Source organism: Natator depressus, chromosome 16 (assembly GCF_965152275.1).
Source record: "Natator depressus isolate rNatDep1 chromosome 16, rNatDep2.hap1, whole genome shotgun sequence".
Taxonomy (NCBI): domain Eukaryota; kingdom Metazoa; phylum Chordata; order Testudines; family Cheloniidae; genus Natator; species Natator depressus.
The window spans coordinates 21,551,829-21,569,385 of NC_134249.1; the positions used below are offsets into that span (position 1 = coordinate 21,551,829).

The 17,557-nt window shown below is 39.3% G+C and overlaps 1 protein-coding gene across 1 annotated transcript in view; it reads right to left on the bottom strand.

The window, feature by feature from the left end:
- Positions 1-17,557, bottom strand: part of C5 (complement C5) — a 51,938-nt gene that overhangs the window by 10,535 nt on the left and 23,846 nt on the right. The window contains exons 20-31 of the mRNA XM_074973689.1: positions 13,177-13,316; positions 11,613-11,834; positions 10,757-10,817; positions 10,055-10,144; positions 9,498-9,710; positions 8,953-9,028; positions 6,444-6,603; positions 5,758-5,853; positions 5,173-5,344; positions 2,774-2,979; positions 1,776-1,928; positions 1,265-1,327 (exon numbers count right to left, since the gene is read on the bottom strand). Of these exons, the coding sequence (XP_074829790.1) occupies positions 1,265-1,327; positions 1,776-1,928; positions 2,774-2,979; positions 5,173-5,344; positions 5,758-5,853; positions 6,444-6,603; positions 8,953-9,028; positions 9,498-9,710; positions 10,055-10,144; positions 10,757-10,817; positions 11,613-11,834; positions 13,177-13,316 (1,652 nt within the window). The remainder of the gene's footprint in view (positions 1-1,264; positions 1,328-1,775; positions 1,929-2,773; positions 2,980-5,172; positions 5,345-5,757; positions 5,854-6,443; positions 6,604-8,952; positions 9,029-9,497; positions 9,711-10,054; positions 10,145-10,756; positions 10,818-11,612; positions 11,835-13,176; positions 13,317-17,557) is intronic.

A 17,557-nucleotide genomic window follows, 5' to 3' on the forward strand; every position in this document is an offset into this window, starting at 1 on the left:
CAGTATGTGGGTGTCTCCCAGGGAAGACACTAAGAATGTCCATTGCTAATGGAGACGGACTTCCTGCAGAAAAAAACGCAGTGCATGAGGCCTGGGGATCCTGGCATAACAAATGATGACCACCCCTAAGACAGAGGCATTCAAAAGTGGAGGAGAACAAGGGCGTTCAATTAAAAAAATCCCAGATAAAAAAGGGGCTACCAGATTAATAAAGTAAAACAAACAAACTGGTAAACTAAACTATCTGAAGACTAGGATAAAAAAAGCTAAGCTACTGCTAGGTTGAAAACAGGCATGCTAGATGCTCTTTCTGAGGCCATAGGGCAGCTGAGAAAGAACTGAGGATGGTTCACTCATGCAGTTCTATGTGTACTCTGTATGGTGCATGAAGATGTCTGGTATGCACGCTGGGCCGAACAGGCATTGTTACAGAAAATTACTGATCAAAGGTGCATGGGGCACATGCGTCCTGAAGTGGCACACCCATAGGGACACTACTGAAGAAGTAGTATACATAAATAATAACAAATATCAACCATCTTACTGAAGTGCCTTTGTGAATTACGTATTGTTCTGTTCTGAAAGGTAGTAATCAATTATTTATTTGTAAAATTCCTGGAGGTATAGAAGCCAAAGGATAAATAGTATGTCATAACAGCATTGTAATATATTTATAAACAATAATACAAAGCACAGAAAAATAGAATAAGAGAAGGCACATTCTCTATTACAAAGTTATTGAGGCAAAGTTTTTCAAGAATGTTCACTAATTTGGGGGTTCTCCATTTTTGGATGCCCAACTTGAAACACCTAGAAATTGGCGTCTCCAATTGCACACTCCAAATTAGTGAACCCTGTTAAAAATTTTGGCCTAAATATTTAGAACTATGGAACAGATACGTTGGGGGAGGAGGGAAGAATTTCCAACGCTTGTCTCACTACAAATAAATCACCTGAGGTAATTTAATTATTTTACTGCTGTCAAAATGTTCCAGAATTAGACAATATACTTTAGGAATCACATGACTTAAGACAAATGAGTTGAGTTGGTGTAAAAGCAGGTGTAACTAATGATTTCAAATGGAGCTGCACCTTCTTACACAAGATCTATACGTATCCAAAATGGCTTCTGCCACTTTGGTCCAGGGAACAGGTAACAGAAGTCGGGACATAGAGGAAACTTCTCGGGATCCCTTTCATTGCCCATATTGACAAGACAAAAAAAAGGCTTTGTTTCTTTAAAAATTTTTGCTTAACCACTTACATTTACTGTTGCTAAACCAGTGCTACTCCCAGTGCTTACATATATGTCATCGTACAAAGGTACCTAAAGATGTAAACATAAATATGATTTGACATTAAGTATAAATATTTGCAAAGTACTAGTTAAGATACTACCATTAGCAGTCAAATAGATAGAAGTCACATGGATCTTATGATCTTTTTTACATTTCTGATTACAAGCAAAGGGCCAGTCCCACTGTTTACACATGCAACTTTACACATTTGTGTGGTCTTACTGAATTCAGTGGGACTATTCATGTAAATAAAGTGTTTCGAGGATGTGGTCCTGAATCAGTGAAACCTTTAATCACTTGCTGCATCAATTAAATCTTAGCAGATGAAGACAACAGTTAATCAAATGGTATTTTTCATAGACACGTTTTCTTTTTTTTAAATTTGTCTAGACTTTATTTCTTTCCTTCTCAAAGGAATTTTTGTAAGTTATTAATAAGATTTGTTTTCACTTTTCTAAGGTAAAACTATTCACTCACTTCCAGAGTCCCTCCTATGTAATTTTCTTCTGTCAGTTTATAGTGCTGAAGGTCTCCATAATTCCTGTAAGCCACCTTGACATCCATGTTCAGCAAAAGACGTTGAACGAGAAGGGAATATTCAGTCAAGGCTTCAAGTGCATTAATTGTGTCCTGTCAAAAATCAAATTAGAAAGAATTACTACTGGAATGGAAACTAAACTGTAACAAAACTGATTATTAAACACTTTACTCAGACACTTATTTAGGAAGACAGATAGTGGTAACCTTAACCAGCTAAGCAGTTTAATACTGTGTTATTATACTCTTAATAAAATGATAGGATATTTAACACTACTTTGTGGGCATGTTTGTGTAATTTATTGTTTTATTAAAAGTTTGTAAATAAGTGCACAGCTGCTGGAAACAGATGTTTTAAAAATAAGAAAGCTAGTAAATAAGCACAACTATTGCTGTGAAAAATGGCTATATCATAGTTTTTCACTTCATAGATTTTTTTATTTGCAAAACCGGAAAGTTTGCAAGAATTAGCAAATTTGGTCAAGGGTGACTTTTTGTCAGAAAGCATATGGGAAAACACTGAAATTCCACTAATCATTTTTTAAAAACACAAGTGAATTTGCTGTTTTTAATACAAAAAGTTTTTCATCTGTAAATACGGCTTTTCATTTTTTATGATAAACAGTGACAAATTCAGTGTCAAAATATATTGGTTTTGTAGAAATTTTGGTCAAAATGAGTTTTTTCCTGGTACACAGTTTTTTCATCTGGCTGTATCTAAAGTCAATAGAGTGAGCCTGCAGATATAGGAGTAATGATTTGCATGTACTGCTAAGGAAGTAATATTCCTGCAGCTGGAGGTCATGTTGCTAATTTCCTTTGATTCCCACCCAACATAACAGGACACACAAGTCATCAGTTTGGCTCATGTATTACCCTACTAAGGCTTCTCTGATTTCACTATCTGAAGAACGGGAGAGAAACATTTAAAAACACACCTGAGTGGAATAAAATCCACCACCATATCTTTGCTCTTCAGACAACCATCTGACAACTGGATTAGCATAGACTTTGTCCCCACTCAAGAGAGTGGTTAGCAAGGCATAAGCAGTGGTTTCAACAATCTGCGCAGTGCCAGCATTAGGAACATATTTATCTAGTTTAGTGGAAGTATCCTTCCAAAAACGATAAACAGGAGGGTCACCTGGAAGAGTAATAAAATATTAGCAGGGGTTAAAGTAGATTGTAACAGGAGGGGGAGCTCTCACCATACAAGCCAAGCTGGAGTGGGAGTATTGCTTATCCAAGTCAGGGAGAGAAGGAGGAGCTCTCCCTCTGTTTTTATCAGAGATGGAGTTGTGCTCTCTTTATGCCCAAAGGCTATTTAAACCTCTGAATATAACCTGACCTGTGCAAAACACAATTTAATTCTCTAACAGGAAAAGCAGATGCTATTCCTCTGTTGCTACCTTCGTTGTGAAACAGATGGTGGTAGATTTGTGTTCTGTTGGTCTTGGGAATAGAGGAGTTTGATGTATTATAGGATACTGTATTTACAAACCAGTAACAAGTGATTTTTAACTATATTACCATTAATTTTCATGTTTTATACTTATATGTTGTACATATTAACAGAAACTAAATATTAAAAAAATTGTTAAGCTCAGCAACTTGTAGTGGAACTGAATTGTGCATTTTGAAATCAAAATGCTGGTGAGGACCACAAGGCAAGAGAATTGCTCGTCTAGGTCCTCTCTGCATCCCATTGCTTTGTTAAGGCAGCCCTAATATCATGTACATATAAATTACTATAACAGTCATCAATCTGCTTTTACACTATTCAATAAAACCCCCACTGAATTTCTTGAAAGGAGATGGAAACTATGGTTACATTAATTTTTTTTAACAAACAAACAAAAAAAACGGTTCCCTACCTTTCATAACTGTTGTTCTTAAGACATGTTGCTCATGTCCATTCCATTGTCGGTATGTGCGTGCCCATGTGCACGATCATCGGAGATTCTGCCTTAGCAGTATCTGTAGGGCTGGCTCTTGCGCCCTCTGGAATGCCACGCTCATGCTGCGGTATATCAGGCGCCGCCGGCCCTACGCCCTCTCAGTTCCTTCTTGCTGACTACTCCGACAGAGGGGCAGGAGGGCAGGTAATGGAATGGACATGAGCTACACATCTCGAAGAACAACAGTTATGAAAGGTAGGTAACCGTTTTTTCTTCTTCGAGTGCTTGCTCATGTCAATTCCATTCTAGGTGACTCGAAAGCAGTATCCCCAGAGGTGGGCTTGGAGTTCAGAGTCTTGCAGATTGGAGCACAGCTCTGCCGATACCAGAGTCATCTTGAGCTTGCTGAATCAGAGCATAGAGCAAAGCAAATGTGTGGAAGGACGACTAGGTCACGGCCTGACAAATTTCTTGAATCGGTACCTGAGCGAGGAAGGCTGCCAAGGACGCCTGCACCCTAGTCGAGTGAGCAGTCACAATCACCAGTGGGGACATCTTCGCCAGCTCATAACAGTAGTGGATGCAGGCAGTGATCCACAATGATATTCTCTGGGCAGACACTGGGCAACCCTTCATCCTGTCTGCCACAGCAATGAACAACTGCATTGACTTACAGAACAGCTTCGTTCTATGTAGAAGGTCAGTACCCTTCTGACTCCAATGAACTCTATGCGTTGGACTGGTGTTAACATGGACTTTTCTGTGTTTATTAACAGGCCCAGGTCACTGCAAGTGAAACATACCAAATCGAGACTCCTTTGCACCTGCTCCAGAGACCTGCCCTTGATGAGCCAGTCATCGAGATATGGGAAGATCTGGATTCCCTGACGTCTCAGGTAAGCCACCACCGGTGCCACGCATTTCGTGAATACCCTGGGAGCCGAGGACAGGCCAAAGGGGAGCGCTGTAAACTGGAAGTGGTGGCCAGCCACTATGAAATGATTAACTATTTACAGCTAGAAGCGCAAGGCGAAGTTAGAAGAGAAATCACTGGCCACTTGTGAAGCCAGGGACAGAGGCACGCCAACTGACCACCATGGGTGGTAAGAAGGAACTGAGAGGGCATAGGGACAGCAATGCCTGATATACCGCAGCATGAGTGCAGCACTCCACAGGGTGCCACAGCCGGCCCTGTGGATACCACTAAGGCAAAAGCCTCAGACGACTGCGCACATGAGCGCGAGCAAACCTACAATGGAATCGACATGAGCAAGCACTTGAAGAAGAACATGTATTATAACTTATTAAATATTTCAATTCATCTGAAAGAATCTTTATGGTCAAGTTCATCTGTGTTGCAAACTTTGCTCACTTACCTACAGACCATCTACTTCAGTAACAGGTTCTTTAGGTTGAAGTGATAGTTTACTGAGTCATACCTTTTACAAGAGCTTCCTTCTTCAGTGCAGAAAAGGCTGAGCGTGCACCAGGATGGTTTGAATCCATGAGAGCTAAAGCATAAGAAGCTATTGCCAAGGTAAATGTGCTTTCCGCAGCTTGCACGTTTTTCAGCAAATACCCTTCTCCTGCATTTTTAGCTTCTTGGATTTTCTGAAAAGGTGAACAGGAGGTTATATGTATTGGAAGGATAATCATCTATTGTATTACCAAGACATTATGTATTTATACAGTACCTTCTACAACCAAATCCCCAGGTAAATGATCTGGTTTGTTCTTTTGCTTATTTTGGAAGTTGTATCACCACTGTGGCTCACTAACGGCTAGATCAACATGTATATATTAACACTTGACACTGGAAGTAACTCTTATGATAAAAGAAAAGAGCTTTGGTTTGTGGGTGGTTTGGGTTGAGAGAGAATCATAGATCCTTATGATCAATCCTGACTTGCCTTTGGGTCAGGACTGGGGGGGAAGGAGACGGAGGAAATCTAAGGACAGCAGAACACAGAAGCCGAGAATATGATTGCCTGTGGCCTCATTGGAGAAATGAAAGCATTACATACCTGTGTTGGGCATAAGTGAATGGCCTTTGCAAGTCCAATAACAGAAAAAGCTGTGAGATACAAAGTTTTTTCTTTGGCTTCTTTAGGCAAAGTACCCTAAAAAAATCCAAATATGTAAATAAAGGTAGTTAGAAACAATGCGGTCAATTGATAAAAAGAATATTTTACAACTTAGGCGAGGAACTGAAGAAAAATTTCTGTAAGAAGTATCAGTCCAATAGCAATTTTATTTTTACACTGAAAAGAAGTCTTCTTTTGTGAAGAGGTTAATTTACTTAAAAAAATACAGACAGACTAGATCAAAAATACATGTAAAAGTAATGACAAGCCAATATTTTTTCAGGACTTTTATATCGTGATTAGAAAAAGACAATATACATGTTGCTTTCACAGTATCTAAGAAGTAACATACAAGTATCTGTACCTGAAAAATATAGTGAAGTTTGAAAGACTGCGCTACGGTAAAAGTGATTTTAGAAGAAGAGATGTGTGAACATGTATTAGAACTCAGTGAATTATAGCAAAATTATCTGTAAACCTCTGATTCAGCATAGCATTTAAGTACTCGCTTATATGCTTTGCTGAATCAGGGCCTAAAACAGCTTGTGTATCAAATAATGGAGTACCTTACAGCAACTTGAGCCTTTAATATATGCACAAATAAAACATATGTTCACTTGTCATACCTGTAGTTTTACTGGCTGATAACTTGAAAGTTCCTTGAATGACCCATCTGTCATTTGACAATTTTCAATCAGCCATAACACTGAATTACAAACAGAAATTTGATCCAGAGTAATATACAGACTAACTTGTCCAAAAATCCTTAAGGCAAAAGCTGTCAACCTGTGAAGGAAATTGAGCAAAGTATAGATGTTTTGTTCAGTGTGTGAGATGATTTTTTTGGGGGTAGTTTAAAATACCAAGATAGATAGAGAGCGCCTATTTAGGCACAAACTTGCATTACTAAGATTTGGGTTTACTGTATGTTGCCTTGGGTCAATTAAACCTTGTTGCAGCTCTTTCAGAATGGCTGGACAAAGGTATGACTTTGACAGGGCACTCTTAGTAGCACCCTGGTCGCTGATGTGGCTACAGCATGAAAAAGGCTGCAGGCTAGGAGCAATTAAACGCTTTCTGTCGGGGGATTATGAGCACCTGTAATCACTGGGCTAACGATAGGAGGCTATAAGTGGAAGAAACAGGAAGCAAGGGGGAGCTCAGAAGGAAAGCTCAGGGGGTGACTGCTCCGCACTTAAGTCAGGGGGTGGGGATTGTCTGGTCTGCTGGGGAAAGACGTCCACCTCTTTAAGGGGTGGAGAGGCTACGAGTGACTTTTGCAGCAGCCGCAGAGCAGGTCAGTGCGGGGACACTGACCCATCCCCCACCCTGTCGCTCCCAAGGGATGGATATAAGTACAAACCAGACAGGTGAAACCCTTTTTACCGGGACCTGATGGAGAAGCACCTATTCTCCCATCCAGGGAAGTGGCGAAATACCAGGTTTGGTCAGGATCCGCTGTGGGCACTGCAATAGCTGTTCGTTTCTTGGGGGCCTGAGAAGGAATTTTCCCCTCACCAACAGATTGACCAAGGCATAGTATGGTTTTTTTTTCCACCTTCTCCACAGCGGGTTCAGGGGGGACTTAGCTAGGGTGAACATGGAATGGGAGTTAAGCTACAATGCGGCAACTCATTATGTAAATATGGGGTGGAGGTCCAATGCAGATACTCTGTAGAGAAGGGATACAGTGATCAGATAAAGGGATTTAAAGGAGGTATGCATTAAAGGAGCGGAAACGGGAGTGTTCAGGGCACCTATGACTGGCATGCCAGGGAGCCAACCCCTCCCCTTTATAGTCCACCTTAACCCTCATTTGAGGAGGGGGCACTGTAAGGTCCCAGCAGCAGGTTGGCTGGGGACCAGTATGGTAAGAGGAGGAGACTGATGGAAGCTTCCAGGTGTATATAAAAATGATCACGGAATTACCCACACTGTACACTTTTATCTGCCAGGTAAACCCAGAAAATTAATCATTAAGTTGTGACCTAATTAAACCACATGCACAGTCTCCTGTCCTTTTTACAATATAGATGGACAATGAGACTGGGCTGAAGAGCAAAGGCTGTAGGGAAACCTCCTCTTGCTATAAGATTGCAGTACACGGTTATACTTTGCAAGGAAGGAATAAATACCGTATATACTCGTTCATTAGCCCGTTGGTTTATAAGCTGACCCCCCCAAGGTGGATAGGTGAAAACAGTAAAAACCTTATGACCCTCTCATAAGCCGACCCTATATTTCAGGAGTTGGCAAACTTTGGCTCCCAGCCCATCAGGGTAAGCCACTGGCGGGTCGGGATGTTTTGTTTACCTGGAGCGTCTGCAGGCATGGAGCCCCTCAGTTCCCTGTGGCCGTGGTTCGCCGTTCCCAGCCAATGGGAGCTGCGGGAAGTGGCGCCACTTCCCGCAGCTCCCATTGGCTGGGAACGGCGAACCGCGCCCACAGGGAGCTGAGGGGCTCCATGCCTGCAGACACTTCAGATAAACAAAATGACAATGTATTAGATATTCAATTCAATGATTTCATAGAGTTTAAAATCATCAAATTTTGGTGTAGACCCATTTATAAGCCGACCCCTGCTCTTTGATGCATCACTTTTTTACCAAAAATATTTGGCTTATGAAAGAGTATATATGGTACACATCTGGTGGTCAAAAGGTAACAGCCTGGTGTGTGTGTCTGTGAGGACGCATGAGCTGGCCAGGCAATGAGGTACACTGGGTAGCCACAGAGGCACCCGGTAGCAATGATCAATAGTATTTTTAAATTAGCATTTAAAATAAAGTTAATCAAATCTCATGCTGCAGTGTGCGAGCTGATCTCTACAGAGCACAGGACGGTGATTTTTCCTTAAATACAATACTGTACAATAGTCTTGGCATACTGTGGGAGATTTTCCACCCTTCTCTGAACCATCAGGAATTAGTCACTGAGAGTCACTTCTTCCTGTAAATACTTAGGCAAAAATGTTGCCCATGATCCATAAGTGGAACTAACAGTGGCATTGATGGAGTACTGTGCACACATTAATGGCAATATGAAATAAGGCCCTTAAACATTAGTCACTGTGGAAACACAGGACTGAATCAAACCTTTCAAATCCACTGTAATAAAATGATCATTTTAACTCACCAAGTGCTGGATGTCCCATCTTTCCACATGCTGTAAGAGAAGTCTCTGTTTCTGAATGACAGGATGCTTACAATACCTAAGATATACATAAAGCAGACTTAGTGTTTCTGAAGCACTGATTTCTATTCAAATTACGTTTCTTCACTTAGAAGAAAAATTAACCTCTCTTTGATAACTGGCCTTTAATTGTTTTGTTTCTAAAAAAGCAGCAAATGGTTAACTTCCAACTCAAAAAGATAATATTAAATTACCCTAATTGTGCATGTCCACTAAAACTTTACTGCTTCCAAATAAAATAAGATCATATTTTATAGGGTTTGCAACATAGGTGTCAGTTCAAGCAATTTTGTAGTTCAGCCACTACAGAAACATTATGTGAAACATAGTTAACCCCACAGTTTTAGTTTAAAATATTTTTTTTAAAATACATTAGCTTTATTACATTTTCATCAAATATTTTAAACATTAACTTTCCTATCCAACAGTATCTGCAAGTCCTTAGAACTTTCAAATAAAACCAGAAATTGAAGACCACGTTTTTCTACCTTCTTTCATCTTCCTCCTCATATTAACTCTTGATGTTATGGTTTCAGGGCCAAGTAAATTCCAGTTATCGGACTTTTCCAGGTAGTGAAAGACATAAAATACTGGAGCGATACTCATGAGCTCTGCCTCTGCACTGCCCTTGGGCAAATTAGTAAGAAACTGAACACCTTCACGTTTGAGAGCAGCAGAGATTACTTCACCCATAAGCTGTCCTGTGAAGAAAAACAACATGGTTAATTGCTGCCTCAGAAATACAGGCATAACTCTTATTGACTTAATTGGGAGTTGTGCAAGTATATCTGAGGGTAGAATTTGACCCATAACATTTAGAGATACTCTAATCATTTTCTATTAAAATCTATTAATAAAGATAGGAGCTTAAGACAACATAATCTCTAAAGAAGAGGCTGGTCTAAATAGCCTTTTCTCAAAAGAAAGAGAGAGAACCTGAGAGTATAGTCAGGTGGGTAAAGCAGAAAAAAAGGAAATTAAGAAAGAGAGCAAGTAGTATCTAGAAACTAAACATAAAATACTGCAAACATTTCATTCCATTTACCTTTTATACTCACAGTCCTGTCAATTTTCGTTTTGGGGACCAGATCTAATGGTGTCCTGTATCGAAATTCTTGTCGTCTTCTGATTATACCTGCAATTGGAAATAAATACATATATATCTCAACATATTTATAGCATTACCTATGTAATTGCAGAATTTAGACCCTAGCAGCCCTGCTGGGTCAGATTGGGGCCACAGCTGTTTGCCAATTTATCAAACAAACACAAAAACTCATGAAAACTAGAGTTGGGTCTAAAATCCAGATCCAAACAACTCTAAACTTTGAAAAAGTTCAGATCCAGAACCTAATTCCATAATAAATTAAACTAATACTTGGATCTTTAGAAAAGTTCTAATCTTGATCAGAACTCTGGGGTATAAATTCATCTCTGATTAAACTGGATTATTTTCTATTCTAGGGAAAGCAGCACTTGGTAGTTGGTTTTCCTGCACAACTAAATTTAGAAAAATCTCAAAGTCTGCATGCCATATAAGATATGAGTTCCTAATCATTCCAATTAATCAAAATCTAAAAAAAATGGCTAGCTACTTTGAAAGGGACTCCATTACTGTGTGCTAGGGCATGCAATTTCACAATAGAGATATGTGAGCATTGTGCCATGAAGAAGAATTGATTTTGATGTTTGTCTGAGATTGCAGAGTAAAAGAACAAGTAATAAGATACAAAATCACTTTCCATACCATAAACACCTTGTGGATCCAGAGAAAAGCCTGCATGAAGTTCTCTCTTAATACCTTCTGGCTGCAATCAAGATGAGGCCAAAACTAAGCAGTACATCAAAGTACTTTGTTTAATTTAACACACTGACTAAAGCAATAATTTTAAAATATCAAACAATCAGACCCACATAATCTTTGTCTAATTCTCAGTTTAAAGGTTTGCTGCTGCTGCTCCCAGCCATTTGTTTTCAAAACAAAATCTTCAACCAAAATTAGCAACAGATGTAAATAAAGTTTATGGGAATTATAAAACTATAATAAATATATCTTTACAATAAATGTATTTAAGTATTTAAAATACTGATGCAAAGCACATCATCAATATTCTATACTCTATTTGCTTATTTTAAGTTACAAGCTACATACATCATATTTACACCTATTTGCCTACTAGTTGTCAACCATTGTAATCCATACATTTAAAAAAGTAAATACATAAGGGCCCAATCCTGAAGTTGCATCATGGCATAACTCTCAATGAAGTCAATGAGCGTTTTATATGAGAAAGGACTGCAGGATCAGGCAAATGTTTTATGCCTTTTATATACACATCAGAATGGAGATTAACAACTGCTGCTACTGGTAGATCTGTTAAACAGAATGACAAGACTATTTGCAGGTGTATTGTTTGTTATTTTACAGCACCCAAAAGACTGATAAGCACTTTTTAAACACAAGTAAATTACATATGATTCCTGGATTTCATAAATCAAATGCAGTCATGTTCATATTCTGATTTCATATATTTATAAAATACCATCCATTTATTATGACTGAATCTATTCAAAAAGAGTTCTAAGGAAGGTTTTGGTCTTACCACCACACGCAATGTTTTCACTAAAACTTCACTGTTCTGTTCAGTCATCAATGTAAAGTTGATTGTATGAAGACCTAGTTCCAGAGGGAGTATTCTGAATGTAACTGATGCGACAGAATAACCATCTAGGTTCTGAAATTGACAACTCTGTAACCCTTGCTGAGCACTTGCAGAGCCTTCGAACAAACAGATTCCATCTCCAACTGTTGCTTTAACACAGAACTGAAACATCAGAGAAGATTTTAAAAGATTAAAATAAATTTTACATTGAGCGTTAGATAACGCTAAACAATTTTACTATTGTTAGCAATGTGTAAAAGTGATTAACGTTATTATTATTGTTGTTATTTGCATTATAGTAGCGCACAGAGGCCCTAACCAAGGATCAGGGAGCCATAGCGCTAGGCATCATATATACAGTTGCATATAACTTTTCTTTGCAACATTTTTCTGTAAAATTTCATTGTTCTGTTTCAGGGTGTTTTTCATCCCTAAAATTTTGCTTTTCTATTAAATCTCCAGGCAACATTATTTATTTGCTTTCAAAAATTTGTAACCAAGAAAACCACCCTCCACTTGAAATTTCAAACTCAAATTTTGAGCAGAAGCGTTATATTATTTATTTTTTAATATTTATATTAGGATAGAACACAAAAGTTGCTATGTAATTTCAAAACACAGAGAAAGATGCAGTCCCTATGCCCGAAAGAGCATACAGTTTAAAAAGACAGACAGACAAAGAGAAAGGAAAAGAGATACAACATCCAAGCAAGGAGGTGAGGGTGATAAATGGGACATCCTATTAGTACAGCAGCCATCTTTAAAAAAAATATTTTGTGCACTGTACTTTTACATGAGAGAAGGTGGATGCTACAGAAAGAGAAAACTTCATAATGTTGCTGAATGCTGCTTCTGCTGAACTGACCCCTTCTTCCCTGTCCTGTCCAAGGTTCTTTCTACCAAAGCTAACACTGTGGGCGCTCAAACATGTAGTCTGTGCCTGACCAGTGGGAGGGAAGGACTAGAAAAGGGAGTGAAGCAGAAAGATGCAAAGATTAGTGCATTTCTTGATGTATAAAATTGTTTATTCTTGAGTCCGAAAGTTTTTTCCGGATTTGATCAAGAGCGCTGCCCCCTCAGTTCAGGAAGCTAATACGTAGAAATTCCATCCATGATTCTGTTCACTAGAGTACATTGGGAGCTGGCTTCAGAATTAAGTGAAAGTCATTTCATGTGTCAGTTCCACTTATGCCATTTTGGCTTCCCTTTTTCACCACCTACCATTGAGAACTGGCTAGGCCACACACCAGGATATTCTATAAGCATAGCTATTGGTTCTGCCTGGGCGCAGTTGATTTTTTAATAAAACTTTCAAACTGTGCCCAAATAGAATGTGATGGGCGCTACAGGAAGCAAATAAATTAAATTATGAAGTACAATGCTGCATTTTTTAACAATTGGAGAATCCTGACTCATGCATACTGACTGGATACTTGCAGAAACAAATCCTTTGTCAGTTCATCATAATACTACTTATATAAAATTCAGAAAATCCACAAATTACCATCGTTCTGGAATTTCTGTAGTTGTAAACAGATCCTTTTAACTCAATTTGTTCTCCACGCACAACAGAATAAGGTATATGCATGCTCATGAAAACATCTTTTAAAACCTGCACTTGGAGTGCATCAGCAACACATATGCCTAGGAAGAATTAAAAACATAATAGCACAATATGATATAAGCAGAAGCACACATTTTATGCAGACTAGTCTCTCATTCCAAGAAGCAGGTCCATATCACTCCTCACACCCTTGTCACCTTTCTGGTTTCCTATCAAATTACAAAATCTACTTTGAAATTGTCATCTTGGGTTTTCTGAAATCATCAGGGACTCGCTCCACTTTCTCTTTCTGAGTTGCTATCTGCCTAATTCCTTGTGCTCACTCCAGTCCTCCTACTCTGACTTCTTCTCAGTTCTCTCCTTCCTAGTGCTAAGATTTTCTCTTTCAGCTGTACTACCCCATCTATCACAAACTCTCTGCTCCCCCCTCTCTTCAAGCAATTAAGTCACTTCCTCTCGAGATCTTATTGCAGAATTTTCTTTTTCTCTTTAGCCTCCTATATGACAACTGTAAAACAGAACTGCAGCCAAGGCAGAAGTATTAACATTTTTAAAAAAAATTTAACTTCTGAGAAGTACATAACAAATATTCAAACAACAAGCATATTGAAAAAAAAAAACCAGTAAACTAGATGACATGATTTAAAATCAGATTATTCTGATTACAGTCTTTCTTTCTGGCCACCCAAAAATAATTTCCACAACGCTTTTGCATAAAAGATTCTCACAGATTCATAGCATCAAAGGTTGATGATTTATTCTATTTGACAAATAGGATTAGAAGTTTTCAGATGGTGTATAAAATTGGTTGTGGTGCTTACAGTTTTACAGATAGTGGTCAAATCAAGCCAGAATTAAACAAAGAGTAAACACAAAAGAAGGTAACCAAAATATGATGATTTTAATGTATAATACTTCATGAACCAACAGGGCTAAAGAATAGCACTCTCTTGCAAATAATACATAGTATTAGTTTCTGTTCCTGGCATTCCAAGAGATATCTGGCCAGCAAACATGAAGACTATATATCAGATAGGCCAGGATACTTTCAGCATTCCAAGCCTCTAGGACCAGTTTTCCCATGATACTGATGATCAAGGGGGAATGTTCAGCTAAATTATATATTAGTAGGGAAGGAAAAGAGAATCTTGGATCTCTCGAGACATCTAGATCAGGGGTTCTCAAACTGGGGGTCGGGACCCCTCAGGGGGTCGTGAGGTTATTACATGGGGGGGGTCACGAGCTGTCAGCCTCCACCCCAAGCCCCGCTTTGCATCCAGCATTTATAATGGTGTTAAATATATAAAAAGGTGTTTTTAATTTATAAAATGGGGGTCGCACTCAGAGGCTTGCTATTTGAAAGGGGTCACCAGGACAAAAGTTTGAGAACCACTGATCTATATAGACTTATGTGTAGTGCTGGGGAGGAGCCGGTGGTCGTGGTACATGTAGGTACCAGTGACATAGGGAAGGATAGGAGAGAGGTCCTGGAGGCCAAATTTAGGCTGCTAGGTAAGAGATTGAAGTCCAGGACCTCCATGGTAGCATTCTCTGAAATACTTCCAGTTCCACACACAGGGCCAGTTAGACAGCCAGAACTGCAGGGTCTCAATGCATGGATGAGACGATGGTGTAGGAAGGAGAGATTTAGATTTATTAGGAACTGGAAAAACTTTTGGGAAAGGGGGAGCCTATACAGGACGGATGAGCTTGACCTAAGCCAAAATGGAACCAGATTGCTGGCACTTAATATTAAAAAGGTCATAGAGCAGTTTTTAAACTAAGGACTGGGGGAAAGCCGATAGGTGTGGAGGAGCACATGGTTCGGACAGCGACATCCATTAGTGGAGGATCTATTGATGGAGATTCTCTATGACCTAGTAAGGACGAGAGGATGGAAGATGATAAAATATGGGTAGGATCTGATGAGAAACAGCCAAATGAAAAAAGTCCCATTCAATTACATCATGTAATGGCAGACAGCTAAAAAGTGAAAAGTTTTTAAAGTGCTTATATACCAATGCTAGGAGTCTAAATAATAAGATGGGTGAGGTGCCTTGTATTAAATGAGGATATTGATATAATAGGTATCACAGAAACTTGGTGGAATGAGGATAATCAGTGGGACACAGTAATATCAGGGTACAAAATATATTGGAAGGACAGAACAGGTTGTGCTGGTCGGAGAGTGGCATTATATGTGAAAGAAAGCATAGAATCAAACAAAGTAAAAATCTTAAATGAACCAAACTGTACCATAGAATCTCTATGGATAGTAATTCCATACTCTAATAATAAGAATAAAGCAGTAGGGATATATTACTGACTACCTGACCAGGATAGTGATAGTGACTATGAAATACTCAGAGAGATTAGAGAGGCTATTAAAATAAAAAACTCAATAATAATAGTTGAAATCCCTCATCCCCATATTGACTGGATACATGTCACCTCAGGACGGAATGCAGAGATAAAGTTTTTTGAGACCTTAAATGACTGCTTCTTGGAGCAGCTAGTCCCAGAACCCCCCCAGAGGAGAGGCAATTCTTGATTTAGTCCTAAGTGGAGCACAGGATCTGGTCCAAGAGGTGAATATAGCTGGACCGCTTGGTAAAAGTGACCATAATATAATTAAATTTAACATTCCTGTGGTGGGGAAAACACCACAGCAGCCCAACACTGTAGCAGAAAGCGAAACTACACAAAAATGAGGAGGCTAGTTAAACATAAATTAAAAGGTACAAGGACAAAAGTGAAATCCCTGCAAGCTGCATGGAAACTTTTTAAAGACACCATAACAGAGGCTCAACCTAAATGTATACCCCAAATTAAAAAACATAGTAAGAGAACCAAAAAAGTGCCACCGTGGCTAAACAACAAAGTAAAAGAAGCAGTGAGAAGCAAAAAGGCATCCTTTTAAAAGTGGCAGTTAAATCCTAGCGAGGAAAATAGAAGGGAACATAAACTCTGCCAAATGAAATGTAAAAATATAATTAGGAAGGCCAAAATGGAATTTGAAGAACAGCTAGCCAAAGACTCCCAAAGTAATAGCAAAAAAAAATTTTAAGCACATCAGAAGCAGGAAGCCGGCAAGACAACCTGTGGGGCCACTGGACAAGGGAGGTGCTAAAGGAACACTCAAGCACGATAAGGCCATTGCAGAGAAACTAAATGAATTCTTTGCATCAGTCTTCACGCATGAGGATGTGAGGGAGATTCCCAAACCTGACCCATTCTTTTTAGGTGACAAGTCTGAGAAACTGTCCCAGATTGAAGTGTCATTAGAGGCGATTTTGGAACAAATTGATAAACTAAACAGTAATAAACCACCAGGACCAGATGGTATTCACCCAAGAGTTCTGAAGGAACTCAAATGTGAAATTGCAGAACTACTAACTGTAGTTTGTAACCTATCAGTTAAATCAGCTTCGGTTCCAGATGACTGGAGGAAGCTAATGTGACGCCAATTTTTAAAAAGAGTTCCAGAGGTGATCCCGACAATTACAGGCCAGTAAGACTGAGTTCAGTACCGGTCAAACTGGTTGAAACTATAGTAAAGAACAAAATTGTCGAACACATAGATGAATATAATTTGTTTTGGAAGAGTCAACATGGTTTTTGTAAAGAGAAATCATGCCTCACCAATCTACTAGAATTCTTTGAGGGGGGTCAACAAGCATGTGGACAGGGAGGAACCAGTGGATATAGTGTACTTAGATTTTCAGAAAGCCTTTGACAGGGTCCCTCACCAAAGGCTCTGAAGCCAAGTAAGCTGTCATGGGATGAGCCTCTCAAGGACTGGTAACTGGTTAAAAGATAGGAAACAAAGAGTAGGAATAGGTCAGTTTTCAGAATGGAGAGAGGTAAATAGTGGTGTCCCCCAGGGGTCTGCACTGGGACCAGTCCTGTTCAACATATTCATAAATGATCTGGAAAAAGGGGTAAAGAGTGAGGTGGCAAAATTTGCAGAGGATGTTGTGAAGGCCAAGACTATAACAGGGTTCAAAAAAGAACTAGATAAGTTCATGGGGGATAGGTCCATCAATGGCTTTTAGCCAGGATGGACAGGGATAGTGTCCCTAGCCTCTGTTTGCCAGAAGCTAGGAATGGGCGACAGGGGATGGACCACTTGATGATTCCCTGTTCTGTTAATTCCCTCTGGGTCACCTGGCATTGGCCACTGTTGGAACACAGGATACTGGGCTAGATGGACCTTTGGTCTGACCCAGTATGGCCATTCTTATGAAAGGAAAATGTCTTGGAAAAGAAAACTAAATCCAAAAGCTCACTAATTATTTTGGTTACCCATACTGAGGTCGCA